This window comes from Toxorhynchites rutilus, chromosome 2, assembly GCF_029784135.1.
Source record: "Toxorhynchites rutilus septentrionalis strain SRP chromosome 2, ASM2978413v1, whole genome shotgun sequence".
NCBI classification, from domain to species: domain Eukaryota; kingdom Metazoa; phylum Arthropoda; class Insecta; order Diptera; family Culicidae; genus Toxorhynchites; species Toxorhynchites rutilus.
The window spans coordinates 202592117-202608957 of record NC_073745.1 but is presented as its reverse complement, the minus strand read 5'-3'; the positions used below and the strand labels follow the sequence as shown (position 1 = coordinate 202608957).

Sequence of the window (16841 nt, the reverse complement as noted above, 5' to 3'; positions counted from 1 at the left end):
AATGTTTCCGACTCCATCAGAACCATTGTCATTTCAATGCTTCCAGTATTAAAGACAATTTTGCAACAATTGATGCAAACATGGCCCCTCCTTGCAATGATTATCTCTCTTGATGTCTAATTCAAATAGAGAGGTCGGAGATATCACTGTTTTACAGTGGAATTGTCGTAGTCTTATCCCTAAATTGGATACATTCAAATTTTTAATTCATAACTTCAATTGTGACGTTTTTGCTCTGTCCGAAACTTGGCTTTCTTCGCGAGATGATATCTCTTTCCACGATTTTAATATTATACGCTTGGACCGTGTTGACAGATACGGAGGGGTGCTATTGGGGATCAATAAGTGCCACTCATTTTTTAGAATTGACCTTCCACCTATTGGGGGGATCGAAGCTGTTGCTTGTCATGCAAACATCAGAGGCAAAGACCTCTGTATTGTCAGCTTGTATTGGCCTCCGAGAGCTGCGGTTAGCCGCAAGCAACTTGTTGACATGTGCTCACTCCTTCCTGAGCCACGATTGATCTTGGGAGACTTCAACTCTCACGGAACTGCCTGGGGGGAACAGTACGACGACAATCGTTCATCGATGATATATGACCTTTGTAACAGCTTCAATATGACCGTTTTGAATACTGGGGAAACAACACGTGTTCCTAAACCTCCTGCTAACCCAAGTGCTCTTGACCTCTCGCTTTGCTCGAATTCACTATCGTTAGATTGCAAGTGGAATGTAATCCAGGACCCCAACGGTAGTGATCACTTGCCAATCAAAATTTCCATCACCATTGGTTCGAATTCTTCTGAATCTATAAACATGGCATATGACCTCACAAGACACATTGACTGGAAAAAATATGCGGACGCGATTGCTCTAGCCATCAATTCCAGAGATGGTTTGCCTCCATTGGAGGAGTATAACTTCCTTTCTCGTTTGATATATGACAGCGCGGTTCGCGCTCAAACGAAACCCATCCCAGGCTCCACTTTTCGTCAAAGGCCTCCCAATCCATGGTGGGATAGCCAATGTTCCAAGCTTTATCAGGATAAATCGAACGCATTTAAAGCTTTTCGGAAACGTGGAACCATTGAGAATTTTCAAACGTATTTGGACCTTGAAAATCAATTTAAAAACTTGATCAAAGGGAAAAAACGTGCTTATTGGCGAAATTTCGTGGGAGGTTTGTCACGAGAAACGTCAATGAAAAAATTATGGAAAGTGGCTCGAAACATGAGAAATCGCTCTTCATCGAATGAAAGCGAAGAATATTCACATCGATGGATTTTTAATTTTGCACGGAAGGTTTGTCCCGATTCCGTTCCTGTGCAAAAAATTGTTCGAGATATACCACAAGATAGGTGCGATCTTGATTCCGAGTTTTCGATGGTAGAATTCTCTCTTGCTCTCCTTTCTTGTAACAATTCGGCTCCAGGAACGGATAGAATTAAGTTCAACTTGTTAAAAAACCTCCCTGATGTGGCGAAACATCGCTTGTTGAATTTATTCAATCGGTTTCTGGAGCATAATATTGTTCCAGATGATTGGAGACAAGTGCGAATTATAGCTATTCAAAAACCCGGAAAACCCGCATCCGACTTCAATTCGTACCGTCCAATAGCAATGCTGTCTTGTATACGGAAATTGTTGGAGAAAATGATCTTGTTTCGCCTTGATCGATGGGTCGAAACGAATGGCCTACTCTCAGATACACAATATGGGTTCCGCAGGGGCAAGGGGACGAATGATTGTCTTGCGTTGCTTTCTTCAGAAATTCAAATGGCTTACGCCGAAAAAAAACAAATGGCTTCAGTATTCTTGGACATAAAGGGGGCCTTTGATTCTGTTTCAATAGAGGTTTTGTCAGACAAATTACACTCTCGGGGTCTACCGCCTCTGTTGAATAATATGTTATATAACTTGCTTTGTGAGAAAAAGTTGAACTTTTCTCACGGGGATTCGACAGTAAATCGGGTCTCCTACATGGGCCTCCCCCAGGGCTCATGTTTAAGCCCCCTTTTGTACAACTTCTATGTAAGCGACATCGACAATTGTCTTACACAAAATTGCAGCCTAAGACAACTTGCAGATGACGGAGTGGTGTCTGTCGTAGGATCAAACGAATCCAACCTGCAAGGACCCTTACAAGATACTTTGAACAATTTTTCAACCTGGGCCATTGGGCTAGGGATCGAATTCTCCACGGAGAAAACAGAGATGGTGGTTTTTTCTAGGAAGCATAGACCAGCAAAACCAAAGCTTCAACTTTTGGGTAAACCGATCACTCATGCTATGTCATTCAAGTATCTTGGGGTCTGGTTCGACTCCAAATGTACTTGGGGGGCCCATATTAGGTATCTGAGTAAAAAATGCCAACAAAGAATAAACTTTCTCCGTACAATTACCGGCACCTGGTGGGGAGCCCATCCCGAAGATCTTATAATGTTGTATCGAACAACTATTCTCTCAGTGATGGAGTATGGCAGTTTCTGTTTTCAATCAGCTGCCAAAACACATCTCATTAAACTCGAGCGAATTCAGTATCTTTGTCTCCGTATTGCGTTGGGATGTATGCCCTCAACGCATACCATGAGTCTCGAGGTTTTGGCAGGCCTACTCCCACTAAAAGATCGCTTCAATTTATTATCGCTTCGGTTCCTCATCCGGTGTAAGGTTATGAACCCATTGGTGATCGGAAATTTTGAGCAGCTTATCGAGCTAAATTTTCATTCAGGATTCATGAGCTCATATCATGAATTCATCTCCATGCAGGTTGATCCTTCTTCGTATACTCCCAACCGTGTTTGTTTTCCTGACTACATCAATTCCTCTGTACATTTTGATCTGTTCATGAAGGAGAAAATCCATGGAATTCCAGATTATCATCGATCGGGGATCGTTCCTACGATCTTCAATGCAAAGTATGGGCGTGTCAATTGTGATAATATGTACTTTACTGATGGGTCCTCTATGAATGAGTCCACAGGATTTGGAGTGTTCAACGAAATTTTTAGCACCTCCCACAGTCTTCAGAATCCTTGCTCTGTGTATATTGCTGAATTGGCAGCAATACATTGGGCGCTGGACAGCGTCGCCTCACGACCTGTTGAACACTATTACATTGTAACGGATAGTCTTAGCTCTGTCGAAGCTATCCGTTCAGTGAGGCCGGAAAAGCACTCGCCGTACTTCCTTGAGAGAATACGAGAAATTTTGAGTGCTTTATCCAGACGCTGTTATGTCATTACCTTTGTCTGGGTCCCTTCACATTGCTCAATTCCGGGTAACGAGAGGGCTGACTCATTGGCAAAGGTAGGTGCAATTGAAGGCGATATTTATCAGCGTCAAATCGCCTTCAATGAATTTTATTCTTTAGTCCGTAAAAATACCATCGTTAACTGGCAACGTAAGTGGAACGAAGATGAATTGGGTCGGTGGCTTCACTCGATTATCCCTAAGGTTAGCCTCAAACCATGGTTCAAAAGTCTGGACTTAAGTCGGGACTTTATTCGCACCTTCTCTCGACTCATGTCCAATCACTGTTCGTTAGACGCGCTACTCTTTCGTTTTAATCTTGCCGATGGCAATATCTGTGCTTGTGGCCAAGGTTACCACGACATCGAACACGTTGTTTGGTCGTGCGAGGAGTATCTTGTTGCCAGATCGAATTTAGAAAACTTTCTTCGGGCTAGAGGAAGGCAGCCCAATGTGCCGGTGAGAGATGTGTTGGCTCGGTTAGACCTTGATTACATGTCCCAAATATATGTCTTCCTAAAAGCTATCGATCTTCGTGTGTGATTGTCCTTATATCCTTATATTCTCCTTTTCCTTTTCCTTCGCGAGAAATCAAATCCCTTCTTACTAACAATAGAATAAGGTGAAATGTAAATACATGTTAGATATAAGATAGGCTTAAGAATTGAGTATGATGAATGTGAGTGCGAATGTGAGTGTGAACATTGTCAACATATCCTTATATCCCATCCTTTTCCTGAAACAAAATGTCACCCTTCTAAACTCGAGCAAGCCGCGAGTAATCGGTTCTCTACCTCATTAACATTAGAATTAATAAAAAATGTTTATGTATACTTGTAACTATACAAATAGGAGTTTGGCTCCTTTAAACTTATGTAACTGAGCCTGTAAAAATAAACGATTTAATAAAAAAAAAAAAAAAAATATCTCGTGATTTCCAATTATCATTTATGCATATATACAGAAGATATTGTATGATTTGGGTAGAATAAGGCTGTATGGTCCACAAAAAAAACTTTGACATTGCTTTAATAGCAAATTCCTTATATGGTTTATGTAAAGAAGGGCCAATGATTTGTGGCACAATATCCACAGCTCGGAGGGTGCTTTGAGTATCTTTGAACAGCACATACTGTTGTCTTTTGCCCAAATAACTACAAGCTTGCTTGCTTCTTTGTTTTTAAGAGGTTTTAAACTTTGCAGTTCATTCGCCTCTATTACTACAAGCTGATGATATATCGTGACATAATCCACGTGTTTCGTAATTTACTATTTTGTGCAATGGGATATTGTGGTTCTGGGAGCAGAATTTTTTTTTTAAATCGATGAAGAGACTACCAAGGATACATTTATTAACAATTGCCTCTGTTCGGGTTGGTAAGACTTTTGGAAAAGATAGGTGAATTCTACCTGAGGGTAAGAATAAAAATATAATCTAATTAACTAGAAGGGGTAGATAATTCTATAGAGAATAGAGAGATCATTTGCAGATATTCAGGTGTATTTTCTCTAGAGAAGATATCGTAAAACGACGAAAGCATGGCGAAACATTTAATTTTCGTCTTTCTATAGAGAAAATAAAAATAATCATGGATTATTTTTCAATCAAAAAAATGACACCAGTCTATTTTTGAACCCATACTAAATGTTGTACAAGAAATTGAATTTATTTAAAAAACTGACCAAACTATTAACAAATAGTATTTGAAAAAGACCATTGACAATTTGGGAATAGATCGATAAATGCACGGATTAGACGGTGGATGGTGGATTACATATTCATTTTGTTGAAAAACTACATCTGAAGAGATTCTAACGTCCCTGAGGAACTAAGCCTTCTTCACGTAGTGCTTCTTGCATTATGTGCCATGTATAATTGATCATTCATAAATGCAATTCGTACTGCTCTAGAGTTGTCGTGATGTGGTGGGATAACAAAGTGTACTTACAGTCTAAACCGGCCCACTTGTTCGTCAGCTCGGCGAACACTTTCCATTTTTGGCCTTTAAATTTGAGCAGGCTGGTGCTGTCCCGGGTGCTCATTCTGCTGTTTTTTTGTGTGTGGGTTAAAGATGCTTGTTTCTCCTTTCTCCTGTCGTTGTTCTCTCTTCAGCAGTTTTCACGTGACTGTTTTTGTTATGTGTAGCAACGATAGCGTCGTCTTACCAGTTTCCAGCGCACCTAATTTCCGTACAGGTATACCAAAGCGTCTGTTGCCTAGGATCCTGCCCTTTGTGGCTGCAGTTGATGCCTGGAAATTAGGTATGATTTTGAATTACCTATTATCAAGGTTAATGTAGAACAATGAGAAATATAGATCAACTACAGGGTGGGCCATTTAAAGTGGAAGCATCTGGCAACCCCATAACTTTTTGACAGAGATGTCAGATTAAAAATTGCCATACCGCGTTGGAAGCGTCATTTCAGTACAATTTTAACCATGGAACAATACACACCTAAACAACGCGCTGAAATTGTTCAGCTGTACATTCAAAATAACTTCTCAATTGTGTTAACTAAACGTGCGTGGAGAAATAAAAATAAAGTTAAAACATCGCCTGGAGACAACACTATACGTCGATTATATGCCAAATTTATATCGTCTGGTAGTGTTGGTAATGTCAGTCATCTGTCCAGACAACGACCAAGACGTTTCGACGAGAATATTGATGCCGTTCGAGCCAGTGTTGCAGAGACTCCATCGACATCAGGTCGCCATCGTTCGCAAGAGTTAGGCATCTTTTTATTGCCATTTGTTCGTGAAAATGAATTGGACAATTACTGGTTCCAACAGGACGGCGCTACATGCCATACAGCGGCTGCCACGACCAAATTATTGCGCGAAATGTTCCCCGGAAGATTAATATCGAAAAACGGCGATTATGACTGGCCACCGAGATCACCTGATTTGACGCCTCCTGACTTTTTTTTATGGGGATATTTAAAATCCAAGGTATACACTGGTAAACCAAGGACCCTGGCTGCGCTGAAAGACAACATCCGACAAGAAATTGCTGCCATATCGGCCGAAACATTGGGCAAAGTGATGGAAAATGCCGAAAAAAGGGCACATTTTGCGGTCAAGGCCAGAGGCGGTCATTTACGAGATATCATAATCAAAAAGTAGTTAGAACAAATCTCCTTGGACAAAATAAATGAATTTCAAAAAAAAATAATTTAAAATTCCACTTCTTTACTTTGCTATTGCAAAAACAAATCCTTCCACTTTAAATGGCCCACCCTGTAGTATAAACTACTTCGGGTATAAAATGTATTTACAAAATAAATTTAAAAATAATTTGATAGAACTTTTCTCGTCTTGAACAATTTCTGAAATTTTCATCTTTGAAATCTCGAAACTTTTCTCTGTTTTCTACAGATAAATTCAGGAAATTGAAAAAAAAGTGACTAAAATCGATAGAAGAAGAATATTAATAGCAAACCTTCCAAACATTCCAACGGGTACCGAAAATTTTTCTTTGTTCTCTTCCCTTGAGGGTAGTTAGTTTATGAAGACACTTCAGCAGTACCTTCATCGAGTATATTTCAAAAACCAAAAGATCGAGGGCTACTACTTTTTATGCTATTAGATCTGACAAATGATATCTGGAAGTGTCCAAAGAAAAAAACATACCTATGAATATATCTTTTTCCCACTATTGCAACAAGTATATCCTTGTTCAGTTTGTAGTAGAATAATTAGTGGACTATGCTTGTTTTTGCTCATTTTGTAAATTATTATCATTAACAATATCGATAAATGTCTATTTTGTAATTATTCGCCTCGATCGAAACGACTCGTTTGGTGGCGTACTATTCGGGATCAAAAAACCTCACTCCTTCTATAGAGTCACTATCCCATCGATTACAGGCATTGAAGTTGTCGCTTGCCAGACACAAATCAATTGCATTACTTCGATATATATTCCTCCCAGAACTATGGTAGGCCGCCATCAGTTTTTCATATCACAGAGGCATTGCCGGAGCTGGAACAGCATTGGGGTCACTCTACGATGACAACCGTGCCACGTTGATTTATGATCTGTGCGACAACTTCAACATGACAGTTTTAAATATTGGGGAAGCAACTAGGATAGCCAACTATTCGGCACGGACAAGTATGCTAGACATATCTCTCTGCTCTTCTTCTATCCCTGGATTGTACATGCAAGGTAATCGAAGATCCCCACGGTAGTGATCACCTGCCAATGATTTCATCTATCGCTAATGAATCAAGATCTAATGAGTCAGTCGAAAAATATTGACTGGAGAAAATTTGCGGGATATCTGAAGCAATAGTTTCGATGCATGAACTTCCTCCCCTCGAAGAGTATAACTTTATATAAGGTTTGATTTACGATAGGGCACTACAAGCTCAAAAGAAACGTGCACCTGCTACCGTCGTCCTCCATCACTTTGGTGGGACAAGGAGTGCTCAAAGCTTTATCTTGGAAAATCATCCGCTTTCAAAAAAATCAGAAAAACTGGATTAGTGGAATGGTTTCGAAAACACCAAGCTCTAGAATTCAATGGTTTGAATAAAGTAAAAAAGCGTGGATATTAGCGGAAGTTCGTCAATGGTTTGTCAAGGGAGACCGCTATGAACACTCTTTGGAATACGGCTAAGAGAATGCGTGGCTGGAGCCATACAAACGAAAGTGAGGAGTACTCTGATTGTTGGATTATCAAATTTCCAAGGTAGGTTTGCCTCGATTCTGTCCCTGCACAACACACCGTACGCGACATTCCGCTTCCAAACGATTATGAGAATTTTTCGATGGTGGAGTTCTCAATTGCCCTACTCTCATGTAACAATTCAGCTCCGGGGTCGAACAAGATTAAATCTTCGATTAAATCACTCGAGAGTCAAAATAAGATCGAAAAACGCAACTGGTAGTGTTGCGCCGGTTCTAGGACCTCCGAGCTTCAGAGCTGCTCAATCTGAAGACACAGGATAAGCTTCAGCGATGCCCTCGAACCAGTTCTCATCGCTGTTGAACTGCTATGGCGGAAGAACTGCGCCCTTTATGAACCTGACGTCGGATTTCAATTTATGTTAGAAAAGCTATCGGAGCAACCATCAGAAATTTCGAAGCAGCTGCTTGGAACCCTGAAACAAAGGATGAACGTTTTGTATAGGTAGATTTGCTCGCGTATATGAATAATCATTCTGCTCGTGGTCGTGACTAGGATTGGGCGATCTTGGATCGATTTTTAGAAGATCGATCTTTTCCATTTCAATTTTTTGGATCGATTCTTTGTACTCGAAAAAATCGCGAAAATCGATCTTTTTCTTCCGATTTTTTCGATCTTAGAAAAACTTTTTATAGATTTGTTTTTCAATGTAGCACGGACGGATTCCATGGGATGTTTACTAGCTGAGTTCTGAACAAATACCAGTTGTTGAATTTCTAGTAATAATTTTCAATTAGTTTATTTAATTAATTCCACCACGTTTCAAAATGAGTGCTCTGGGAAATGCAATTTTTCTGAGCTTTAAATTTTGTGTGGCCTTCATAATGAGTAACAAAATTAAATGTCTCTGATGTTTGAATAGAAATATAAAATTTGTATTCCCTGTTTAAAGAAAAGACGGCTCTCATATAGAGTAAATAAAGAAATTGTAAAAAAAATACATTTCGTTTTTCAAAGATCGATTCTTTGGTACCGATTTATACAGTGGATCGGCATTTGAAATCGTTCGTGACTTCAGACTTCAGTGCTGGACAACAACAGGGAAAAACCATTGGACGATGCAGAACCTGCAGAATAGTTGAGCATCGAGAGAAAACATGAACGACGATTGCAGCAATCAAATTAGTACCTTTGATTGCAGCAATCGTCGTTCAAGAGGGCATCAGAGGCAAATACATGACAATGGTATTCGATGCTTTTCGTACTGTACGCCCAACATCATTGAACTATGAACATGCGTTTTTCTCTCCTGGAATTTCGTTCGTGAGATTCGATTAAGATCAGAAAACGACAAACTTAAAATTATTTGTGTCTCTAAGTAGTAGTGAAGTAGCTACTAAGTAGCAAAAACTTGAAAAATGTGTTCTTGTAAACTAATTATTATCAATAAAAGCCGTTTCTTCAAGAAAATGGTTTATTTCAAAGTATTTTTTCACCGGTAATTTACCGGTTTTACCGGTAAAGAAATTTTCATTATCGAATAACCGGTTATTGAAATTTTGGCACGGTAATGCAATCCCTAATCACAATTCGTATAGGCCGATTGCAATGTTATCCTGTATTCGTAAATTGTTATAGAAAATGATTCTAAAACGTTTGGACAAGTGGGTCGAAACCAGAGATGTCAGGTTTGAAGACATTTGACTTATTGGGGAGACATTTCAGTGTGATAGTGTATCTGGATTTTTGAGAGATCGTATTTCCATGAACTTCCAACTAAATATCGGAGACTTTTGTACCGGGGTCATTCATTTGCTTTTTTTAAACTTTTCCAAGCAAAAAATCCACAAACGTATAAAATGAATTCAACAAAAAAGCGACATTACTTCAAATTCTGAAGAACTTTGAGCGGTTTGAATATATATTGTCATTAGAAGACATTAGTTCATTTGTGCTCGAGAATTTGAATGATTGTGACATTGTATTTTTATTATTTTGGGCCTATACTATACATTAGATTAACCTAGATCCTCCAAACGACCACTTCACAAGTCAAAGGTTTTCCTGTTACATACCGATTCAATGATTAATTTTATGGATATAGTTTGAGTACAACCAAAACTTTAAAGCTGAAAAAACAAATTAAGTTATCACAGTTCCGTTTGTGTGGAAGAACTGGGGCTATATTCACTCAATGAGCAATTTATCAAGCCAATTATCATTTCTAAACTAATAAAATATAGTTCGCAGCTGCACAATATATTCTTCTTTCACATTTATTGACATATACTTCAGAACCTCAAGGTAAGATTAATGAAATGCGCTATATAACAATACCAATTAGAATAAACATTCAAAAAAACTATCAAACTTTGTTCAGAAGTAAGTTGTAAAATCAGTGTTGCCACACGTACAGATTTAATTGGAAAGTTACAGATTTTTTTCGCTATTTTTGGTACAGATTCTGTACGGTACAGAGTACAGATTTCCGTCAAAAAGTACAGATTGGTACAGATTTTTTCCGTATCTGAAATTTCTTACATTTGAACAAAGCAACATTATGGTACATGCCAATTTTTACGCCGCAGTATCGCTTGGCTATCGGCTGATAATAAAAGTATTTACAATGCAATAATTGATCAGTTTTATTAAGGCGAATCGGATCGTCTGAAAGGATTCGCATCGAACGGTGCGACTGTGATGATAGGGGTTTCGAGTTCCGTAATGCGCTGGATAAAAATCGATTGCCCAGATGTACTAGTCGTCAAATGTACATGTCATTCACTGGTTTTGTGTGCTAGTTATGCATGTGAGAAAATCCCTGACCATCTTGAGCATTTTTGAGGGACATATACACCTATATAGCCAATATCCAATGTATTATAGCAATGTATTTCAGGCGTTTCTACGGTTCTACGATGGGAATATACAGGATCTGGGGAATGTATTCCGTATCCTAAAGGTAAAATTACTCTGTAAGGACAGTTTCAGAAGACGAGCATGTGCAGGATGGTGCACCCGTGGCCGAGTGGTTAGCGTCTCACATTATCATGCCGGGTGTGCGGGTTCGATTCCCGTTCTGGTCGGAGGGATTTTTCGTCAAAGAAATTTCCTTCGACTTGCACTGTGGTCACGCGTATTCTAGAGCTTGCCCCTCGGAATACATTCAAGGCGTGTTATTTGGCTGAAGAAATCTCAACTTAGTATTACCAAATGACGCTAGTTAATGCATACGTTGAGACGGCAAAAGTTCCACAGGGAACGTGAACGCCATTCAAGAAGAAGAAGAAGAAGCATGTGCAGGATTGGTAGACAAAAAAGGGATTCGGCGCTACGATGCCATGTTTGTAACGTTCTCACTATACCTCACTCCTCGACCACGATTTTGTTTCTGAATATTATTAGAACAAAAATAAGCTTCAAAATCGGCTCAGCAACGATACGATGAACGTTATTTTGAGATCAAAAGATTTGATCAAACATCGTGGTGGCAGCTCGAAAATATTAATAAATGATAGTATGCAGTCTAGATAAAAAAAAACGATGTATAAGCATCATCAACACAAGAATGACTTGCAAATGTGAATGTAGTATTTGTAGTAAATAAATGAGTATTTTTTTCATGCCAATAAAATAGATTTTTTTCTACTACGAATATTTTCGATGGTACAGATTTTTGGAAACAAAAAGTACAGATGAGTAAGATTTTTACCCCCCCTGGTACAGATTAAAATGTGGCAACACTGGGGTAGTGGTTACGAAACTGTCCACACTTGTCCATGGTGAGGGAGGAGGGGGTAGAGATAATTTCCACGTATATAGAAATAACCTACAGGTATGCTACACTACTCGATACATTATTGTGAGTTCTAATATTCAATGTTAGCATATATTATACTTAATGAAAACTTTACAGCAAAAATTACAATTATATTGTCAGTGGTTTGTGTTGTGGTTGGTATCAGGTTGTCTCGTTTCAAATACTCTGGGTTCAGCAGTAAAACTTATGCTTTCTATATTTGTTTATAGCCTGTGTAATGAAACGCAACATACCTGAAAATTTTATATGCGTTGCTCTTAAACGAGCAATTTCTACAAAACGGTGCTATTCGTATGCCCAACTAGCCCCTTTATATGGTCGGGGTTCTGCCAAAACGAACCAAGCGTCATTTTTTTCAAAATTGAGTTACGTATGGACTGTAACCTGACCATACCATTCGGACAATTGACAACAGCTCCAAAAGAAAAATTCTGTGTACCAGACTGTAAAAAAACGAAATTGCATTCAACCAAAGCGAACCATAAACCCACAATATGGCATCGGACGATAGTGATCGTTTTCTCCAAGAAGGCAGATCCGAATCTTTAACAGATTTTTCTGTTTCTAACAGCTCCTGGGATCAGCTGTCGTCGAGATCTTATGAGAAAGACAGCTTAAGGACTGCAATGAAGTGTAGAAGCGCTGATCTGCATTTTTCAAAATCCCGTTCAACCACAGCGAACCAAGTGTAATGCACTCTTAAATCAATTTATCATCATTTATCAAGATATTATTTTGTCATAAACAGCAAAAGTGAGTCGATATATATACCATTCATAAAATTAGTCAAGAGCCGTTGCAAAATACTAATATGTTGTGTAATGATATTATGTAATAGTTAACATGTGCTTGGTTCGCTGTGGCTGCAAAGAGAACGAAGTTATGCGTGTCAAGCAGAAGCATAATTTTGTTTCATTTTTTTCATATTTCTAAAGGTTCTAAAAAAGAAATTGACGATGATGTGTGCTTACAGCATGAAAAGTAGTATTATGTTTGACATCCTGTTTGTAGCACGTGAGCAACAAAATATCAGATTTGATCCGTCAGAGTCAATTAGTGGGAGCCCAAACTTCAAATTGAAATATCTCAAAATAATGTTTTTTGGCGCTTGGTTCGTTTTGGCAGAACCCCGACCATATGTGAAAAAGAATATTCATGAAAAATTAAAAAAAAACAATTTTAAAAGCGATTTCCATTAACATTTAAAACTAATACATACAATAATCCTTTGTTTGACGTTAGAACCGATTTTTTTCATGATTATTAACCACTTTCAGAACAAATTTTATAAAGCGCAAACAGTGAATGATTTTCCGAAAAATCGGCACCATGTTCGTATATTTTAACGTAATTTTGGATATATTTCCTGTCATCGTACGTAGGATTTTTTTTGAAAATATTGTTTTTTAGGAAATGTCGATATTTTTTGTAAAACAAATGCATTTTTGCATCCAATATCGAGACAAAAACATCCACCAAAATATTATTTTTCATTATCGAAAAAATCCTACGTACGATGACAGGGAATTTAGTGGCGGATTTATTTCTAAAACTATTTCATCAAAATCGGTAATCGGAGGTAGAACTCAAGCTCCCTACGCTTTCGAAGACTCCACTAATTGGCTTGTAACTTCGGAATGGAGCATCGGGCAAACATGGGACAAAAACTACTGCAGTGACCCTCTCCCACGAATAGAACATCTCAGACAATTTCAATATGAATAAGTATTTACAATAAGAAAGATTCCTACTGAAATTAGGGGAGAATCCAACCAAGGATTTTCCAACAGGAACGATGGAATTTTCCATACTGTGCAAGTGGAAAGTTCCCTACACATAGCAGGTAGCCAGTAAGTTAGTTCTAACGTTTTTAGAGTTCTGTACATCCTTACAGAGGGATCGAGGATTAGAGAGAAAAAATAAAACAGTTGATAGTTGAACATCGAGAAGAACAGTTGTTTCTCTCGATAGAACAAAAAAGAAAAGTGCCCCAAACCGCTGTGGCGTTACACTACACTCAAGTAGACATCCCAGAGAACAGTTTAAACCAGAAATTTTTTTTTTTTCAAGTTTCCATAGTGTGCTACCCCCTTAAGGTGAATAAATTCACCGAAAAAGAGTGAGACGACTCATAGAATATGTTTGCTGTCAGCAGAAATAAAAAACGCTCATTTTGAGATCCAAAATGTTTTTATTAATTTGGTTCTGATCGATAGTCAATTTGTTGATATGGCCGATAAAAGTGAGCAGAAAGAATTAATGATTGTCGAAATCAATTCACTGATCCCAAATGGCCTTTTACTACTGTTTATTCAAGCGGCAGGACGATATATATATATATATATATATATATATATATATATATATATATGTATATATATATATATATATATATATATATATATACTATATATATATATATATATATATATATATTATATAGTATATAATATAATATATATATATATATATATATATATATATATATATATATATATATATATATATATATATATGTATATATATATATATATATATATATATATATATATATATATATATATATATATATATATATATATATATATATATATATATATATATATATATATATATATATATATCGTCCTGCCGCTTGAATAAACAGTAGTAAAAGGCCATTCTGGATCAGTGAATTGATTTCGACAATCACATTAATTCTTTCTGCTCACTTTATCGGCCATATCAACAAATTGACTATCGATCAGAACCAAATTATAAAAACATTTTGGATCTCAAAATGAGCGTTTTTTTATTTCTGCTGACAGCAAACATATTCTATGAGTCGTCTCACTCTTTTTCGGGTGAATTTATTCACCTTAAGGGGGGTAGCACACTATGGAAACTTGAAAAAAAAAAATTTCTGGTTTAAACTGTTCTCTGGGATGTCTACTTGAGTGTAGTGTAACGCCACAGCGGTTTGGGGCACTTTTCTTTTTTGTTCTATCGAGAGAAACAACTGTTCTTCTCGATGTTCAACTATCAACTGTTTTATTTTTTCTCTCTAATCCTCGATCCCTCTGTAAGGATGTACAGAACTCTAAAAACGTTAGAACTAACTTACTGGCTACCTGCTATGTGTAGGGAACTTTCCACTTGCACAGTATGGAAAATTCCATCGTTCCTGTTGGAAAATCCTTGGTTGGATTTCTCCCCTAATTTCAGTAGGAATCTTTCTTATTGTAAATACCTTATTCATATTGAAATTGTCTGAGATGTTCTATTCGTGGGAGAGGGTCACTGCAGTAGTTTTTGTCCCATGTTTGCCCGATGCTCCATTCCGAAGTTACAAGCCAATTAGTGGAGTCTTCGAAAGCGTAGGGAGCTTGAGTTCTACCTCCGATTACCGATTTTGATGAAATAGTTTTAGAAATAAATCCGCCACTAAATTCCCTGTCATCGTACGTAGGATTTTTTCGATAATTTGAAAATAATATTTTGGTGGATGTTTTTGTCTCGATATTGGATGCAAAAATGCATTTGTTTTACAAAAAATATCGACATTTCCTAAAAAACAATATTTTCAAAAAAAATCCTACGTACGATGACAGGAAATATATCCAAAATTACGTTAAAATATACGAACATGGTGCCGATTTTCGGAAAATCATTCACTGTTTGCGCTTTATAAAATTTGTTCTGAAAGTGGTTACTAATCATGAAAAAAATCGGTTCTAACGTCAAACAAAGGATTATTGTATGTATTAGTTTTAAATGTTAATGGAAATCGCTTTTAAAATTGTTTTTTTTTATTTTTCATGAATATTCTTTTTCACATATGGTCGGGGTTCTGCCAAAACGAACCAAGCGCCAAAAAACATTATTTTGAGATATTTCAATTTGAAGTTTGGGCTCCCACTAATTGACTCTGACGGATCAAATCTGATATTTTGTTGCTCACGTGCTACAAACAGGATGTCAAACATAATACTACTTTTCATGCTGTAAGCACACATCATCGTCAATTTCTTTTTTAGAACCTTTAGAAATATGAAAAAAATGAAACAAAATTATGCTTCTGCTTGACACGCATAACTTTCGTTCTCTTTGCAGCCACAGCGAACCAAGCACATGTTAACTATTACATAATATCATTACACAACATATTAGTATTTTGCAACGCTCTTGACTAATTTTATGAATGGTATATATATCGACTCACTTTTGCTGTTTATGACAAAATAATATCTTGATAAATGATGATAAATTGATTTAAGAGTGCATTACACTTGGTTCGCTGTGGTTGAACGGGATTTTGAAAATGCAGATCAGCGCTTCTACACTTCATTGCAGTCCTTAAGCTGTCTTTCTCATAAGATCTCGACGACAGCTGATCCCAGGAGCTGTTAGAAACAGAAAAATCTGTTAAAGATTCGGATCTGCCTTCTTGGAGAAAACGATCACTATCGTCCGATGCCATATTGTGGGTTTATGGTTCGCTTTGGTTGAATGCAATTTCGTTTTTTTACCAGTCTGGTACACAGAATTTTTCTTTTGGAGCTGTTGTCAATTGTCCGAATGGTATGGTCAGGTTACAGTCCATACGTAACTCAATTTTGAAAAAAATGACGCTTGGTTCGTTTTGGCAGAACCCCGACCATATAAAGGGGCTAGTTGGGCATACGAATAGCACCGTTTTGTAGAAATTGCTCGTTTAAGAGCAACGCATATAAAATTTTCAGGTATGTTGCGTTTCATTACACAGGCTATAAACAAATATAGAAAGCATAAGTTTTACTGCTGAACCCAGAGTATTTGAAACGAGACAACCTGATACCAACCACAACACAAACCACTGACAATATAATTGTAATTTTTGCTGTAAAGTTTTCATTAAGTATAATATATGCTAACATTGAATATTAGAACTCACAATAATGTATCGAGTAGTGTAGCATACCTGTAGGTTATTTCTATATACGTGGAAATTATCTCTACCCCCTCCTCCCTCACCATGGACAAGTGTGGACAGTTTCGTAACCACTACCCCAGTGTTGCCACATTTTAATCTGTACCAGGGGGGGTAAAAATCTTACTCATCTGTACTTTTTGTTTCCAAAAATCTGTACCATCGAAAATATTCGTAAGTAGAAA

The 16841-nt window shown here is 37.4% G+C and overlaps 1 protein-coding gene across 2 annotated transcripts in view; it reads right to left on the bottom strand.

Annotated features, from left to right (window-relative positions):
• The window catches only part of LOC129769193 (serine-rich adhesin for platelets-like), a 43810-nt gene that overhangs the window by 12724 nt on the left and 14245 nt on the right, over positions 1 to 16841 (bottom strand). For both annotated transcript variants that reach the window (XM_055771289.1, XM_055771290.1), the window contains exon 2: positions 5203 to 5504. In XM_055771289.1, the coding sequence (XP_055627264.1) occupies positions 5203 to 5296 (94 nt within the window). In that variant the 5' untranslated portion in view covers positions 5297 to 5504. The remainder of the gene's footprint in view (positions 1 to 5202; positions 5505 to 16841) is intronic.